Consider the following 18,439-nt stretch of genomic DNA (forward strand, 5'->3'; position numbering starts at 1 on the left):
AAAGGTGTGTACCGTCAACCTGAACTAGAGGCTTGCAATGCTTGAATGCTCTAATGCATGAATTGAAATTCTAAAATACGCGGTGAAGTATCTTGACACCGTCCGCCTCTTCACTCTCGTTGTACAGGGGTCGTGTTTCTATTTGGACAATTGAGGCAGGCATCTTCCGAACCATAACCGAGAACCACCATGGTAAAGCTTGGTAAGAATCTTTCCAATCACTGAAAACTTTGGCTATGGACTTCTACTTTGCCAACCAAGCCTTTCGGTAACTGATGGTGTAGTTGAACCTTGACTGAACTTCTGCAATTATAGATTACACCTTGATGGATGGGTCGAAGTCTCAACAAATGGCCTTATAGCCTCAGCAACTGTGTTCGAGTCCAACTTGGAATGATCCTGTGAAATCGTTCCCATAGTGCACGTGTGTCTACCATTATATCTGAGTATCTCCTAACAACTTTTTTTCCGTATCAAACTGGCTCGGATAAGATAGTCACATCCACACCTATACGTCTTGCATTTTGCATAGAACATCTGTAGCTTAGACTCATACAAATTGTAGTCGACTCTTCTAGAGTTAGTGTAACTTCTTGTTGCTGCGATGACTGACTTTTTAGAACTTTAATCCATTCCGACCCTGAACTCCCCGTCCTCAAGATCAGCAACACCTACAGAAAATAGAAATCGTCACTCATTGATCCATCCAAAATATAAATTAAGAAAAATGTATTATTCACTCATCGTACCTATGTTTGCATATTTGGAGAATTTCGATGCATGCATGGCATCAAGATCTAAGTTCTGCATAAAAGGTGGAACGTCCATCGGTTGACTAACTGTCGGAGGAACCACTACATTCTCCATTGCTGCATCACCTCCCACATCACCATCCTCATCTTCGTCGCCGGCTTCATAAGTAGCTTCGAAGTCCTCTTCGCTATCACTATTCATTCCTCCATACACTTCAACTCTATCATCCTCTATATCTAAATCATTTTGAATCCTATCTGCCTCTACATTTTCAAACTCAACATACAGCTCAATCTTTGGCTATCGCACCTGAGTCTGCTGGTGAATGTGGAACATATTCTGTATACTCAGTTCGTCAATGATCAGTATAATATCAAAGTGTATTAGACCATCAAAACTATAACGGAATTTTGGTACAGAATATTGCTCACTCTCCTCAACATATCATTCTCTATACTTTGATAAAGACCATTCTGAAGCTCCATGAACATGATGGTGCATGGGACCACAAACAAAAATGGATTCTCACACACACACTACAAGAAACATCGTTAAAATCGACGGCCAAATCGACGGCTAGGCCGTCGATAATATTAAAATTCGACGGTAAAATGGACGGTGAAGGTGGTCGCTATAAAGCTTGTCGATTTTTCAAACTTCTAATAAAATCGGCGGCTTGCTTAGCCGTCGATAATAATTTAATAAAATCGACATCTTTTCTGTCTGTAATATGGGTGTGAGAATTTTACATTCTTACTAAAATCGACAATGCTGCCGTCGATATTATTATTTAAAATCGACGTCTTCTTTGTCGATAACTGATTCAATAAAATCGACGATCTTGGGGTCGATATTTAACTCAATAAAATCAATAACGCCTTTGTCTATAACATGCTTAATAAAATTGACAAAGGCGCTGTCGATATTTGATTTAATAAAATCGACACATATGCCGTCGATTTAGTGTCTATTTTAACTTTTAAAAGCGATAACTTTACCGTCGATTTTAATAGTTATATGTTTTAATTTTTTTTTATTTGAAAAATAGTAAACAGTTAATATAAATGAACTTTTAAATATAAAAATAAAATTTATACAGAATATTAAATAACAAGACAAATAAAGTTTTAAATATAAAAATAAAATTTATACTAAATATTAGATAATGAGTTTACAAACTTATCAAAATAATAAATAACCCTCTAATATAAAGACTCAAGACAAGATAAATAACTAAACTTAGACTTATATTCATTTAAATTGCAATCTACTAATAATACAAAATATTCAAAGTAAAGTAATTAAATAACCTACTCATACTCATCTAAATAATCATCTGAGTCATCAAAATCGTCAGAATCATCCTCCTTTTGAGAATTCTGTGGTTGTCCTGGTCGCTGCAGAATAGGTGGGAGTTTTCTACCTGGGGCTGGGGTTGGGACTGGGGTTGGGGCTGTGCTTTTCTGAGAGTTTGGAAAAGTAAAAGGAGGAGGTGGGGGAACACGTGATCCAGAACTACTAGGACCTATAGCTCTCACATACTCAGTCAAGCTGCTCAACTGATGACTAAATTGATCCATCTGTGAGTTACTGGTGTTGAGATCCTCACACAAGGATTCAACAGTCTGTTGCCACTCTCTTTTCTCTCTTTGGTAGTGATCTTCAAGCTCTCTATATTTAGCGGCATGTTGTTCAACTTCCCTATTGAGTATTGTGATTCGTTCTCTAAGATCCAAAACATCAATACTGGTGGTCGTGGTTGGCCCATCAACTCGAGGTCGCACTATGGAAGAGTCCCTTACCTCACCCATGCCATATACCCTACCTCTTCATTTTTCACCCACTGTCTCAATCCATATGCTTTCCTCAGAGACAGGCGGTGGATCAATTACACCAGCCTCTATAGCAGCATGCCGCTCTTGCTCAACCTGAAACATACGCTCTTGAAATATATCCTACAATAAAGAAAAATAATTGATAAACTACTATAAGTATCAATAATGCATAACAATTAGATAACAAAATAGTTACAATGAATAAAGGTAAGTTACCTTTGTCTTTCGAGAGTGTTCATCAACCCATTGAGTCCTATCCTCTTTGCGAGTATGAGTGTGCTTAAAAAACTCATCCATACGTGATGGTCTTCCAAGCGAATGATTCTACATAATGTAAACAAATTATCAACAAATATGAGTGTACAATTGATGATGTATTGTACTAAACCAACCATGTGAGTTCAGTTTTTCTTGTTTAGACACATTATTTAAGAAAAGATAAATAACTTTGTACTATATAATAAATAATAGGGGGAATCTAAACATAAGCAGAAAACGACATAGTGAAATTCTGAATCGAGACCGACCAATTTGGGTGCATGTTTTTGTAAAGGGCGAATCTAATGTTTAATATTAAATTGTTAATTCAAGACTCAAGAGAGAAACAACTGACACTTTTTATTTAATTTTGCATTGTTTAGATAACAATAAAAAGCAGTTAACTAATAATAAAAACTAAAAAGCATGGAATAGAATCATAGAGCATTTGTGTTGGGTGCCAACCAGGTCTGAAGTGGAGGGAGGGTGAAGCAAAAGTCAAGTAAGTCAACCATGAAAAAGAGCATGTTATCTTCATCCCTCACTAGAGCCACATAATAAAACTAATAATTCAGAAGATAACATGCCACATAATCACTACTCAACCATATGGTAGAGAATGAAAATAAAGATCCTCATAAACTATAGCCAACTTGGAAAGAGATTCTCACATAACCAAATTATCAACAAAATTATGAATGAAATAAATAAGGTAAACAAACACATTAGAATTGCTGTAAGTTTTTTCTTACTTGTTTGGTCTTAAGAAATTTTCAGAATAGCAAATATCATAGTAAAGATTGTCTTTAAGTAAAAAATAGGGTTCTATAAGCAACTTACCAAGTGTAACCTCGCTTCTAGAAAGGTGGTGCCTCCTGCAGTGTGAAGGGAAGTACCTCGAGTCGATTTCCTGGCAGCTGTATTTTTCACCTGTAATTGTCTATAGGCATCAGTGTCCCAACGTCTCATCAATTCACCAAGAACTTCTGGTGGGATCCAATATGGACGGGCACCTTTTTTGCGAATGGCATGAAGCATACCTCGCAAGCGCTTGGCAGCCCTAAACCTCCAGCTTGATAGATATCATCCTCTTCCGTATCAATAATGTCAAAGCATTTCTATTTTAAAAAAAATTACAAATAAAATTTAGCCTCTGAACAGATACAAATTTATTTTGCTGTAATTTACAATGTTATATTAGCAAGAGTGAATACACTCTGTAATTTGGCCGTCCAATGCAAAGAAAAATGAGTTTGACCTACTCCATGCTGTCCCCACTCCTTTTAAATCCATTCCTTTAAACAAAATTTTAATAAGATAGGCCTACACCTTTTCTTAGTTCTTACTAGTTACCAATCATATCCTGAACTCTAATTATTAATCATACCATGCATATCTTCAATAAAAATCACATCTAACTTCTATTCACAACTTATGGAGAAAAGAAGGCATAGAAATCTGCATAAAATCTTTCGGGTTATATATAAAGAATTAAAGATGAAAAATCGTTACTCAATGGAGATATATGAAGCAATTTTATGAAATTAGCACTTTTTGCTTTCTCAGCAAAACAAAACAATATAAAGTCTGAACTTCACACAACCCCAATGAGCTTGTTAGCTTTTTCTTTTTTTCTTCTGCCAAAATGATGTCAATGTATCCATAATTGGTTAATGGAAAACAATCACAGATCTGAGACACAACAAAAATATACTACAACATATATATACAAAATACCATTGAATTATATATACAAACAAGGTGTACTACATAAACAAGGTCTAATGGGAAAGAAACTAATAAGGAAGTTGCTTCTTCTTGGAAGTTGAACAGATTGGTCTGTTTCTAAATGCAGTTGTTCAACCAATTAGGACTACAATTTATTGTTTGGTAGGTTTTGCTTTGTCCACATATATATAAAGCTACCATTGCTTGGCCACATTAGATTGCTTAATTAAACTAAGAGCATGCTTATGTTATACAGAAGTAATCAAATTTGTATGTTATCACTATTAATAAGTTATATAGAAACAGTTAAGGATGGAATATTCCCATAACCAAAGTAGATGCAATGAACAATGAACAATGAACAATGTAAAGCTAAGGAGACAGTATATAGATTAAAGCCATACTGCATAAGGTAGATGCAAGAAGCCAAAGTAGATGCAAGAAGGTAGTATAATATACTATGATATATAATATTGTAAAATACGTAAAATAAGGTAGATAAAATTTACCCTCCACTCAGTCCACCATATTTTTCGAGTATCATCATCTGCCTCATCAAAACTCAGCCAAGGCTTGTTGTAGTTTTCTTTAAAAACCTGAGAAATACGCTTCAATCCAGGCTTAGGTGGGTGCCAACTACATCAAAAACAAAAAAATGATAAAGACATATTACTTAGTAAAAATGAGACATGTTATTCATAAAATTTAAAGCAAATAACAAACCATTTGGCACCATCATATCTAAGCTTGGGATCACTTGTGCTGGAGTGACCAGTGGCAGTGGATGTTCCTTGACCCTGAGCATCTTGGGTACTATTAGATGTGGTTTGTCTTTCCCCACAAGATCCTGCTCGACTGGGAGCCCCAATAGCTGGATCACTCTGCACACCATGTGAGGCAGTGTTGGAAGGTTCATTGGCTTGTTGAGTGCATGATCTTGGCACACCCGGAGTAGGCATCATGTGAATCTGAGGCTCCTGACAGGAGGGGGTAGTAGTAGCAATAGGTGGCAGTCTCCCATTGGTCGGAGCAGTCGTGTCGGATGATGACCCAATGAGAGAGTATGGATCTGCATGCAAGTCAAGGGGGTGACCGGTAGAAAGCCTAGGCCTCCCCTTTCGTCTTCGGCCACGGCCACGGCCACGGCCACGACCACGACGGCGACCGCGATCTCCGTCTCCATCAACCATATTTATTCCAGCTTTTCAAATTTTTTTTATGTGGGGGCTGCTTCTCAATACTGTATTAAAAGGTAAAACAGAAAATTAAAGAAAAGCATTAGATGCTAGATGAACTTGTATATGCAGAAAAGAAAAGGCTCAATCAGATGCAGAAAAGAAAAGGATAAAAGAATGTGGACATTTATGTTCAGATACAGGGATGCAGCTAAACAGTTAAAAGAGTTTGGCAAGTTAATACTCATACAAAAATATTTAGAAATAGTGTTTCATCAGTGCATCTATTTAGGTATGCAACAAAATAAGAAAACCATCGTACAAGATGGCTACTATAGTCTTTCCCTAACATAAATATATTTCACCAGTTGGAATCTAGAGCATGAATATAAGATTATACTAAAAAGAAACAGAGGCACGGAGAGTGCACCAAACATACTAGCATAGTGTTCAAATGAATTCTTCTGGACTCTAGATTGAATACATATAGTCACATTTGAAATGAATTAACAGCATGTTAGCTCTTGACTGAAAACCGTATCATAGTTCCAACTTTGATAACATGTCTCTTGTGAGATTTGCTTGCATACACATCTTGCTCATGTTTCTACAAGAAACGACACAGTACATACATAGACCACATTAGTTCTAGTAATTATGAACACAATCAGATTTAATGGATAGCAACCACTAAACATTCTTGGCAGATACTCACAGTTTTGTACACGAATTCTTCCCTAATGTCTTTCTCGATTACAATCGCAGAAGAAAATCCAAGCACAACAACATGAATGGACTCTTGTGAAAGCTTAACAACCTTCCCCTCTGAAAGCAACAGTTATCAAATGAACCCCCTATAAATTATTAGTGGTTAGAAAATTAAAACTGCTCCTATCACATGTTGTCATATAATCCTGAACCCTATAAATTTAATAAGATTTCTGGCTATGAAGCATTTTCCTTGCGAAAACAAGTACCAAATTGCAAACAAGTTCATTCATCGATTCCATCATTCATAAAACAAAACCTAAAAGGAGGAGTTGACTTAACCTAAAAGCATATCAGGCTTTGGAGAAAAAAGCAACAAATCCACGCTAAGCGGAACACCGAAATAAGGAATAACACCAGTAAAGAGTTCAGTAACAGTCAGAAATGATACCTGCTTCTTGTGAGCTTGATTAAGAGAGAGCGGAGAAGGACCAAGGTAGGAGGAGCGACGGCGGCAACAGAGAAAATGAGCACCGACGGCGCGGCAGCAGCGGAGCGAGCAAGAGGAGCGAAGTGGGGAGCGATAACGACACGGCAACAATAGAGCGTGACGGCGGCGCAACCGTGACGCCGGCAGTGGAGAATGAGGGTTGGTGAATTTGGGGTAAAATGAGGGTTGATGAGGAATTTGGGATAAAATTGTGTTTCTGAACTTGGAGGCGGGAAGTGGGCGTGGGGTGATGTTTTCAGCAATAAAAATCGACAGTGGTGTTGTCTATTTTAATTTGAAAAAAAGCAACGACTTTCTCGTCTATTTTATACATTAAATCTACACCATTTATTCGATTTTAGAAAGCAATCTGGACCGTTCAAATTTATCAACGGAAATGTTGTCGATATTTTAAATATTAAAATAGGCGCTATTTTCGTCGATTTTAAAATAAAAGTATTTCCAACCCCTGGTTCATCGATAATATGATGATAGTAAAAAAGGTTTAATGCAGCGTAAAAAAAATCGACGACAAAGCCGTCGATTTTATTATTTTATTTTTAAATTTCTTTTTTTAAAATTATCGACAGCAAACCGTCGAAAAAAATCGATGGCAGAGATAGCCGTCGATTTTTTGCGTCGAAAAATACGTATTTTCTTGTAGTGACAAAGCTTACTCCTTCATGAGTATTCCGTATAATCCCACCATTGTGATACGCTACCAGGTTTGCAATACCCTCCATCACACCAGAAACACACTCAAACAACTCTTCTTTTTATAATAAAATGGTACCAAACTTTGCCTTATATAGGGAGAGCACTCAACACGCAGATCACGTATTGCATCGCCATCAAATAAGAGAGCGACACGTCGTCAACACGCCTCCCACGTGCTGAGTCAGCACTCCCCCACGTGTTGAAGCTGCCATCTGACATGTCCACCAATCTGTCAATACACCAAAAGCACCCATTTCCATTAAAAACACCAATAAGCTTTTCATATTATAAAAAATTAGCTTCATTTTTCTACCAAATCGATAAGAAGATAATAAAGAAATAGAGTAATAAAATATAGAAGTACAACTAATTACATCTTATTTATTTGGATTTATTTTGATTGAGTCTTTGTTACAACGTTACAATAACAATATTACAATGTTTTTTCATGGATTTAATGAATTATACAAGTGGTAGCATTTTATTTATCTTTCTTTAAAATAATATAGTATATCCTTATTGATACTAGTATCATTTTATCCAATACAAATTTTAATTTTAAATCAGTTTAGTTACTATAGAAGTAAAAAATGATACCTAAAATTGATTTTATTAGAGTTGCTCTTAGTATTTTCTTTAAAAAAAATATAATGTTAAATACGATTTATTTTCTCTATTTTTTATATCATTTTGTTGGAAATTTATAAATCTATTATTATAGTTTTTCCATGACTTATTAAGTATTTTTTTTCAAGAATCTATAAATTCATCATAAAATTTTTACAAAAACATACATGATACTTTCTTTAAAAAAAATTATAAATTCATCACAAGATTTTCACTAATAAACGACTACAAAATACCCAACTATTTTAAATTTGAATCCTCTAAATTTTGAATTTTCACTTGAGAGAGTAAAGTGTGAACTTTCACTTTTAAATAGTTTCTCTCTCATATTTTTTCTTGATCCAACCTATGAAATAAATGATAAAAGATCACACTTTATCTTCTAAAGTGAAATTTAAAATTTAGAGAATCTAAATCCTACTATTTTAGCCTTTTGATGAAATAAATTCAAAAGGAACAGAGGTCTGCTACTTTTTCCCTTTGTTTACATTAAGTGATCCCCATTTTTCTTTTTTCTAATTCGAGTATTTTTTTTTTCTTTTCATCTGTATGGAACAGGTGAACGAGAATAACTAGAGAAAGATATCAAATATGAGGTCCAATTAAATTCCCAACATGACAATCATCTTCTTAAATGGAGCTTTCTTCAGTAGAAAAAGTATTTTCTGGTCCTTGATGGACCAGGTAATAAAGTGAATTAATGAAAAAATGGGGGGGTCACAAATAGGTAAAAGTAGCGGTTGGGGATGAATTTCAAAAAAAAAAAAAGGAAAAAGGGAGGGAGGAGATGAGAATCCATTATTAAATGAAAGTTCCAAGCTCCATTAATAGGTAGGTGTAAGTTGTGTTGGGGTCACTGTGAAGCTTCGTTTGGACCACGTGGACGGAGACGGTGCTTCAAGGCGGAAGAGAACGCTTGACTGAATGGCGCGGAAGCATAGATCGAGATCTGGCTAACTTGAGGTTTACCATAAGGGAAGGTAATGGACCCCACGGGACAACTAGATTTGCAGGTACGTTGTGTCGATGTTACTGAGTTATTTACCTTTCGATAATGCCAGGGGAGGTTGTTGAGGTATGCTCCAGAAATGGGTTTCGATTGGGGGCCCGTGCCTCCATCGTGTCTCCAACAGTTATAAGTTTTTTATGTTTAGAGGTTGTCGTTTAGAGCGGCACACGGACGAATTTGAATTGTTACTTATTAAAATGTTTGTCGAAATTGGGGTTGGTCGATATACTTGAATAGATTTTAGTTAGATCTGGCTTATGTGCAGGATTATTTTAGGGGGTGTGGGATATAGTTGCGTGTTTGTAGTTATGATTGATAATGCCAATTTTCACTCAGTGCGATATTTGAACTGTGACAGGCGAATGGATTTGTGGAGCGAAGCTACAGTTTTTATTTAATTTTGACCGAGTCCGTACACCGCATGTTGTGTTTTACTCATTTTATGAATTTTCTGTGGACCGGTTTTTGTTGATGTGGCCCACCGCTTGTTGTCACCGATGCCGTATGTTGTTTGTTGCAGGATGCGGGGGATGGGATGATCGGCGAAACCGTGCTGGTAAAGGAAGCAGAAGCGATGAATTTGTCCGCCGCAGATACAGACATAGATGTAAAAGCATCAGTGAGGATTGTTGACGGAATAGTATTGTTTGCGCAACTAAATTTTCAGCCCTCACAGCGAAGGACATCCTAACGACTGAGTTCATAAACTTGCAGGCAGCTTATGACTGCTACAACGAATACGGTCGCATAAAGGGATTCTCGGTGAGGTGGTCAAAGGTGGGTCGCAGAACAAAGCAGGGGGCGGAGTGTGAAATCATTTGGCAGATATTCGTGTGCTCAACAGAAGGAGAGCGAGATGGGAAACACATGCAGCGGGGAGAGAGGAAGATAGATCATCGACTGATCACACGATGCGGGTGTGAAGCTTGAATTAAGGTGCACGTTGATGATACCAGTGGGCGATGGTTTGTTGAACAATTTTGTGATAACCATAATCATCCCATGCTGGATGCGAAGTTTAGGGGTCTGATGCAGTCATACAGAACAGTCAAGGAAGGTGATTTGCGCTAAATCAATTCGATGAGGAAAGTTGGGTTGCGAGTGCCGACGATATTCCGAGCCTTTGCTAATCAGTAAGGGGGATTCGAGATTGTTGGGTTCGAGATAAAGGACATCTATAATGCAATAGAGAAGCAAAGGCGGGCAGGCGCGACAGATGCTTAGGCCGCGTTGAAGTTCTTGGCAACTTTAAGGACTACCGATTGTGGAATATTCTGGAAGTACTCTCTGGATGGTGAGAAAAGGCTGGAAAATTTCTTCTGGTGTGATGGTACTAGTCGTTATGACTACAGTGTGTTCGGGGATGTCCTGGGGTTTGACGCAAGGTACGATCATAACAAATACAAGTGCCCATTGGTAATATTCTCAGAGGTGGACCATCATATGAGTACGGTTGTGTTTGGTTGCGCCATCTTGAGCAACGAGAGTGAAGAAATCTATGTGTGATTATTGCGGTTATTTCTTGAGGCAATGAAAGGAAAACAACCAAAATCTGTCATGACAGACGGGGATCTTGCCATGAAGAGTGTGGTTAGTACAGTTTTCCCAGTGCACATCACAGGTTGTGTAGCTGACACTTGTTAAGGAATGCCACTACTAGAGTTGGACGGCCCGTTTTTCTTCGAAAATTTTGTCTATGCTTGATGAGCGATCTAGAGGTTGATAAATTTGAGAGAATATGGATGGATAGCGTGGCAAAGTTCGGGTTAGAGAACCACCCGTGGATAGCTGATATGTATGCAAGGAAGCATTCATGGTCCAATGCGCACATCCGGGGAAAATTCTTCGTAGGATTGAAGACAACGTCGAGGTGCAAGGCTTTGAATATGCAGATTGGGAAATTTATACACAATGGGTACAATCTGAGGGAGTTTGTGGAGTACTTCCAACACTACCTGGAATTCATGTGAAGAAGAAAATTGGTGGCAAACTACAGGTCTGCATACGGTGAACCTGTAGTAAAAACAAAACTCGAAGCCATTTAGCAGTTCACAGCGATGGTTTAAACAAGAGAGGTTTTCGAACTGTTTCGGGAGGTGCTGATGCTAGCCAGCAATGTGAGAGTTGTGTCCACCAAGAGGACGAGCACTTGCGTTTCATTCGAGGTTACAATGTACTGCAAGCAGAGATCATGGGACGTGTCATGGGCTGAGGAAGACGACGAATTCAGCTGTTCATTCCCAGGTAGTAAGTAGGTCCACGTGGTCCTGAGCGCAAGCAGCTCCAGTACGTAGGTTGACGGTTCATTTCCAAGTAGCAGCGACGAGAACGACTCGCAATCCAGGTTGCGATCCCCACGACGAAACAGCCTCTTTTAAGGGTTCATAGAGTCGCCGAATATGTAGGCAATCACCTGGGCCGCCTCTAGTGGGAAACCCATCTGACAAGTTAACTTGAAGCCGGCATGTATGTACTACGAAATAAAAAAGGTTAGGGTCCAGGGTTAAGTCTGGTACAGATTGAGTACGATTTAACGCAGAACTATCCGGGCAAATGGGCCTTACCAACGGAAAGATCACTGCTATAGAGGATGCATTGCTTTGGCTATTCTGTTGTCTTGGGTTCCTGCACATTCTCGATGGTGTTTTCATGTCGTCGGGGACTTCCCCTATTCTAAGGAACTTAGACGGAATTGCCGATCCGGATCTGATGATGTTAGACCCGCTTCAGAAGGTGGAACCAATCATGCCCTGTCAAAAAAGGGTTTGGATAGCGTCATAAGACAATAGAAAAATAAGGTCGTAACAACAGTAGTAGTTGACGTTCTGTGCCAGACAAGAGTAAAGCATCTCGGTTTCACTTACTTGTCCTATGTTCCCGAAGGTGGTGGGGCTGGCATAGGTCATGCTATAGGACGGGACATGTGTTGCCGCTACGTTCTTGGTCTGGGGAGTCAACTGTGATGCCATGCAAAGATCCTGGTGGAGCATCAACCCAAACATGATGGTCCTGTCGTTCCAGTACCCAGCAAAACTAGGTAGGAACTTGGAACCAGATCTCGCCACCAGCTCTTACTGTTCATTCCTCGTCGGGGCCCTCAATTAGGTTGACGACGTTGCATTCTGCAGATGTGCTCTGTTCTCTGCTCCTTTGAGCGTTGCTTTCTGGCTTGGCAGCAGTAACCTGGAACCCCGCAACGACGGTCTTCGGCCCCGAAAGTATATTTTTGTAAGTAATAATTAGTTATAACTAAGAAAATATAATATTAAATTATAAAACTATCTTCGTATGTTTATTTAATATTTTTATATACTTCTTTTAGTATTTTTTATATGGGATTTTTTATAATACTCTATTTTAGTGTATTATAATTTTTTACTATTGTAATAAAAATTAATATTTATTTTACAAATTAAACATAACATATAAAAATTGACAAATTTTTAAGTATTTTTATTAAAAATAACATACCACAACATATGTTAAAACTCTTTTTAAATACTCTCAATAATCTTATTTTTATTATTATTTTAGGTGCCTTAAATGGATGACTAAGGTACTGTGGTCCCATGTAAACGTAAATTCAAATACAAAGCAAGTTCTGCGGCGGATGAATTAAGAAGGTATGTCAGACCAGAAATTGAAGCCTTTAATTGGTCTAAACGTGCTTTTTCTCTCCATACGGGTTTGCCACACACACCCTAAGGGGTTACGGTTTGGGTTTTCGGGCTCAGGATTCCAGTATCAAGGCTCAGGGCTCACCGTTGTGCTTCCGTATGGTTCCTGCTCAACGTTTCAGGGAATACGGACTAGTGTTTACCGAAGCATGGATTACGGATTCGTGTCAATGTTCCGGGGTTGACGGGTTAGTGCGCTTCAGTTCTCAGGTAGAGTGAACCCTCAGCAAGTGTTTAGGTTTTAGTTTCTCCGTGTTTGGTCTTCACAGGTGACAGTTGGGGTATAGCCTTAACAGTGCATGTTTCTTGGTTAATGTCTTTGAGGTATGGTGTCAAAGATATGCTTTATTGGGTGTGGATGGATTACAATTTACAAATGGGAGTTTACCTAAATAACATAAAAGATGAAGGTTGACGGTAGCAGGGATTACAATTTCGAAATTTAGGGTATCCGACTGGATAGCTTATTGGGTTTAATTACGCACTTTTAAAGCAATATGAGACAATTGAAATGATAACGAAAGTAACAATAAATTTTGAATATGATACTTGGGTAGTGGCAAGGATTCAGGTTTGTCCCACCTGATCCACCTTATTCAAGTTCGTCCCACTTGATACCTGTGTAGTTGCAGCAGTAGTGGATTAATCGACTACGCTCTAGGTTGAGATTTTAAGCACCCACATGGGTAGTAGCGGTGGTAGTTGTTCTTCCGCTCACTCTGGATTAGGTGGGTAATAGGAAGGAGGTTGTAACTCAAACCCACTTAGTAGTTCTCCCACTCGCTCGGGGTTTATGCCTTAGAATGGTTCGGCTTTCCGGTTGCATGATTTCGTTTTGAGTGTTTAGGTTTCATGATTCGTATTAAACATTTCGAGGGTTTAGGGTTCCAGGTTCATTCGTTTAGGCTAAGCGCTGTTTCTTTTAGTTTCTTCGTGTCGGGTCTTTGTGGCTTACCGCTACGAGTATGGTAATTACAGTTCAGGTTTCATGTTCAGGAATTCCAACAGTTTTGGTTTTAACAGTACGACTTAGTGCATGTCGGTATATCAGAGTTTATAAATGGGAGATTACATAAATAATTAAAAATATATGTTCTCAGCCTTAGCGTTGTATCTTTTAGTTTCTGGTTTTTAGCCTTCATGGATTACGCTTAAGGTTATGGTGACTATAGTTTGGGTTTTCAGGTTTAACGGTCCCGATGTTAGTGTGTGAGGGTGGATTACAGTTTATTGAAGACTTTAAGTATATTTAATTTTATTAATATTTCGAAATTATTAACAATTTATTTTGATAATATCATCCATTTCTATTATACACTAATTTTTTCCATTATCATTCTTTTTACTTATACAAGTACTACTGTCTCACCTTCACTATTATGTTGCCTTCTATTATTCTCAACCTCTGTTTATTCGTCTGATAACTTCGACCGCAATCGGTTACCACCATACCATTATCGCAGCCCTAATGTTTTGTTTATCATTTTAATATATAACCTTCCATTGTTCGCTAATTTTGAGAAAAAAAATTCTTTTAAACTGGCCAACTTTTATTCTTTAAGTTGGCTTACTTTCCATAAAATTGCTGTTTAACTTGGGGGAACAGTTTTTTTATACAGTAATTGACAATTGTACACGACAATTTATTTTAATAATAAGTCTCTCTCGTTAAGGATAATATTGAAACATAAATTTCGATACAAAGAAGCTCTTTGTATTGACACTATATCTAAAATAGAATAGAGTAAAATATTAAAGTATTATAATATATATATATATATATATATATATATATATAATACTATAAATAAATATAACATATTATGTATACTAGCGTGAGGACCCGTGCACTTGCACGGAATTACAATTTTATCAACATATTAAAAAATGAAATTATTCAATATACCCAAAATATCTTGGACAAAGAATCATATCTGATATTAATATTATAGTTAAAAAAATACCATAATAATTTAATTTTCCATAAAAGAGAAGAAAAAACATAGTCAAATACTTCACATTTGTTTACAACAACTATTCATACCATATAGTAAAAAAATATATAGATTAAGTAATAAGTTCTCACACTGCATATATTTTAAATTTTAGAGCATGAATAATTTAGGTTCCAAAAATGTAATACATATCCAAAAGTAACACCAGAAAGTTTCAAACTACCAAAATAAGTACTTTCTAGTTATAGAAACTCGAATCAGTTGATCCTCTTTCGAAACCATCCTAAAGACACATGAATATCTGGTTTTAAGTTTATGCATTTTCACAAAATCTTTCCATTTAAGACCAATTTTGTATTCTCGTTCTCTATGTTTACTTTTCAACACATTCATTCCAAAATTTGTAGTAATCTTTGAGTCCTCAACAACAAACTTTCAATTTTCTAATCGTCTACTATCAAGTAGTAACTTAGCAAAGTGATACGGGATATACTGTGTAAAAAAAAACTAACAATTAATTCCATAAAAAAATTAAAGTAACCAATAAGTATGAAACTATCACTATACAAACTTACAAATTGATCAGCCTTGACATCATACTTAGTCAATGTCTTGCAATGATGTAGAACAATATAGCTGTTTATTTCAATGATAACAAATAAAAAAATGTCATCAAACTAAAAATGACAACAATCAAAGATGTAAGATGATGTTATACAAAATATTCTGAAATGCAAAGCAATTCTTCTACCTAATACATTTTGATTATAACAAACTTAACTACCAATTAGTTTATACCGAGAGTGACAAAATTAAAACATATGTAACACTAGTATAATATTAAATCAGAAAAAATTTAACATACCCTCTTTTTTTGTTGTTGATCTATTCTGGACAGTACTTTCTTTTGAATTGTTTTTGACAATTTTTTGCACACCAGGACTACAAGTGCAATTAATAAAAAAAAGGTAAAAAAACTTAAAAATAATGAAAAAAGCCAGACATCCGAAGAAGCAAATAACAAAATAATATACAATGAATTATAGACAAATTTGAAAATAAATATGATAATTAAAATATAACATGTACAAAATTAACAATAATTAAAAAAATTGTAAATTCTAACCTTTTCATATTCCCATGTATCACATTATCTTCTATAAGCAACATCCTCCAATGCATCAAAGTAGTTTAACCCTAACTTATCTTGAATAACTTTTAACAAATATATCCCAATAATATCTTTAACATAATGACATTCATAAAAATGCACATAGATTGGATCATTTTGCTTATTCACAGGAGGCATAAAAAATATTCCACTTGTGACATACATTAAGTATATCCACACCATGCTTTTGAAGTTATAGAAAGCAAATAACTTTTCTACCTCATGTGAAGGTATCCAGATTTTTCTTTATCGGATTTTCATTTTAAGCTTGATACAATTGTCACGGTGATCAATTAGCACAATTTCATCTTCCACATCGGCACTATATTTAGAAATTATTATATCTAAAATCAACACATCACCTTAAAAAAAAAAGAGAGACTTATCATAGATATTTAATTTATTATGATAGATTTTATTATTTGGGTTATATGTAATTTATCTGTTTTTACATAGTTACTAAAAAAAAGGCACAAAGCATATATTAATTTAAATGTGTACCCGTCCTTTGTATGCAGTAAATTTTATTCTGAATTCTTTATCACTTGGTCAATGTTTCACTCAGTATGTTTACAATACATATAACAAAAAATCATTAATAGTAGACACAAATAATGTAATATCTATCTTTTGTGATCACTTCTACATGCAACAACACTCATGGTGAGAGAACAATGTTTAAAAAATTTCTTTATTTTCTTTGCAAACAGATAGAAAGAAAGGAATAAGGGTAACTTTTTATTAATTTAACTTTTTAATAACAAAAATGTGATAATAATAGTAACAACATAAATGACTTATTTCAAAAATCAGGATTCCACCTTGTCACAAAGTATGTTTGGACTCCACATATTCACACTCAAAACATCAACTTATGAACTCAATCTTTTCAAAACCCAAAACTTCACTTAATCAAATTAATGAAAGAAAAGCTACCAAAAGAGAAAAGACATGCAAAAGAAGAAAAAGTGAATAAAAGATTGTGTGTTGGGAGTGCAACTATTAGGGAAAAACCTCACCTTGTTGTTCGATTTTCTAATGATTTAGAGCATGCTCGAGTCCGTTGATAATGGCACGAAGTTTGTAGTCTCAATCTATCAACAGGGCAAGAAAAAGGTTTGTTTGCAAAGAAGTTGCCCGGGACATTGCTGTCAGACGAATCGGAGGCGCCGGCATGCACTGTAGTCGATGACGGCTTCGTATGTGCTAGGAGGTTATGGGGTTTGACTCTGGAAAAATTGGGTGTTAGAATTTTTTGGTTGAGTAAGGTGAGACATCACAGAGAGATGACGAAAGGTCATTAGATTAGCTTTTGTTTCCTTTTTTCTTTTGCCCCGGGGGGGAGGGGGGAGGCGTTGGCTTTTGGTTTTTTATATGTGCCTTTTGAATATTTTTTAAAATATACAAAAATAAAAGGAATGTGATGGGTTCTAATGTTGTTAGAGATGAAAAAAATCAATAAAATATAAAATTTTTTAAATATAATTTTTTTATATATGCCTTATGAATAATTTTTATAATATAATAAAAAATGTAAACTTGATTAAAGGAATAATTTTTTATATTTACTCTTCAATAGATCTTCTAATTTATCAACAAACCAACAAATAAATTAAATATATGAATTATTTTTCACTTACAAAGTGAATTTTTTTAAATTTTATTAAATTAGGATCACATTTAAAAAATCAAAATGCCCTTTTTTTCAAAGATTATTTTATCAATAAATTGAATTTTATGAGAATAAAAATCATAATTTACTCTAAAGAAAACATATAGTTATAATAATGGTATAAAACTTTCGAATTAAAAAAAGCAAATTGAATCAAAATTGTCATTAGCTATTGATTCATTGATATGGATGCGTATGTAGGAAATATGATCAGACATGATAGAGGCGAAAGACATTAATACAGACATTCATTTTATTGTGGATCATAGTTGGCACTGACTAGGATCAAGACATATGTAATTAAATCAATACCATACTATTATATTGATATATTATTACTCTTGATATAGGGAATAATTTTTTATATTTATTCTTTAATGGATCTTCTAATATTCTAACGTATAAAAAAGTGGATTAAATGTATGTATTATTTTTCACTTACAAAATAAAATGTTATATTTTATTAAATTAAGATCATATTTGGAAAGTTAAAATACCCCTTTTTTTAAAGGTTGTTTTATTAAAAAATTAAAGTTTGTGAGAATCAAAATTATAATTTACTATGGACCATACCAAAAATATTAAACTACTGGAGCATTGAATTTTGTCACTGTATTATTTGAGTCATATATTGTTTATGTTTTTGCACAAGTACTACAAATTA

At 35.5% G+C, this 18,439-nt stretch overlaps 1 protein-coding gene and 1 long non-coding RNA gene across 3 annotated transcripts; both read right to left on the reverse strand.

Moving 5' to 3' along the window:
- Nucleotides 1-3,700: 3,700 nt before the first annotated feature.
- LOC140179482 (uncharacterized) lies at nt 3,701-5,786 on the reverse strand. Its single transcript, XM_072218382.1, has 3 exons — nt 5,298-5,786; nt 5,084-5,210; nt 3,701-3,964 (listed from the first exon to the last, which is right to left on the reverse strand). The coding sequence occupies exons 1-3, from the start codon at nt 5,762-5,764 to the stop codon at nt 3,815-3,817; spliced, it is 744 nt and encodes a 247-aa protein (XP_072074483.1). The 5' UTR covers nt 5,765-5,786; the 3' UTR covers nt 3,701-3,814.
- A 9,643-nt stretch (nt 5,787-15,429) lies between these two features.
- LOC140179483 (uncharacterized) lies at nt 15,430-17,431 on the reverse strand. Of its 2 annotated transcripts, XR_011872962.1 has the most exons (3): nt 16,059-17,431; nt 15,798-15,874; nt 15,430-15,568 (listed from the first exon to the last, which is right to left on the reverse strand). It is a non-coding gene; the product is annotated as an uncharacterized lncRNA (long non-coding RNA). The 2 variants fall into 2 exon arrangements; XR_011872961.1 differs by having other exon boundaries at nt 15,798-17,431.
- Between the last annotated feature and the right edge of the window lie 1,008 nt (nt 17,432-18,439).

This window comes from Arachis hypogaea, chromosome 15, assembly GCF_003086295.3.
Source record: "Arachis hypogaea cultivar Tifrunner chromosome 15, arahy.Tifrunner.gnm2.J5K5, whole genome shotgun sequence".
NCBI lineage: Eukaryota > Viridiplantae > Streptophyta > Magnoliopsida > Fabales > Fabaceae > Arachis > Arachis hypogaea.

Coding starts and splice junctions, on each gene's coding strand:
- LOC140179482 (XM_072218382.1), bottom strand. CDS start 5,764: ATGGTTGATGGAGACGGAGATCGCGGTCGCCGTCGTGGTCGTGGCCGT. Junction 5,211..5,297: donor AGATATGATGGTGCCAAATG/GTTTGTTATTTG, acceptor TTTTTGATGTAG/TTGGCACCCACCTAAGCCTG. Junction 3,965..5,083: donor TATGGTGGACTGAGTGGAGG/GTAAATTTTATC, acceptor TTTTTAAAATAG/AAATGCTTTGACATTATTGA.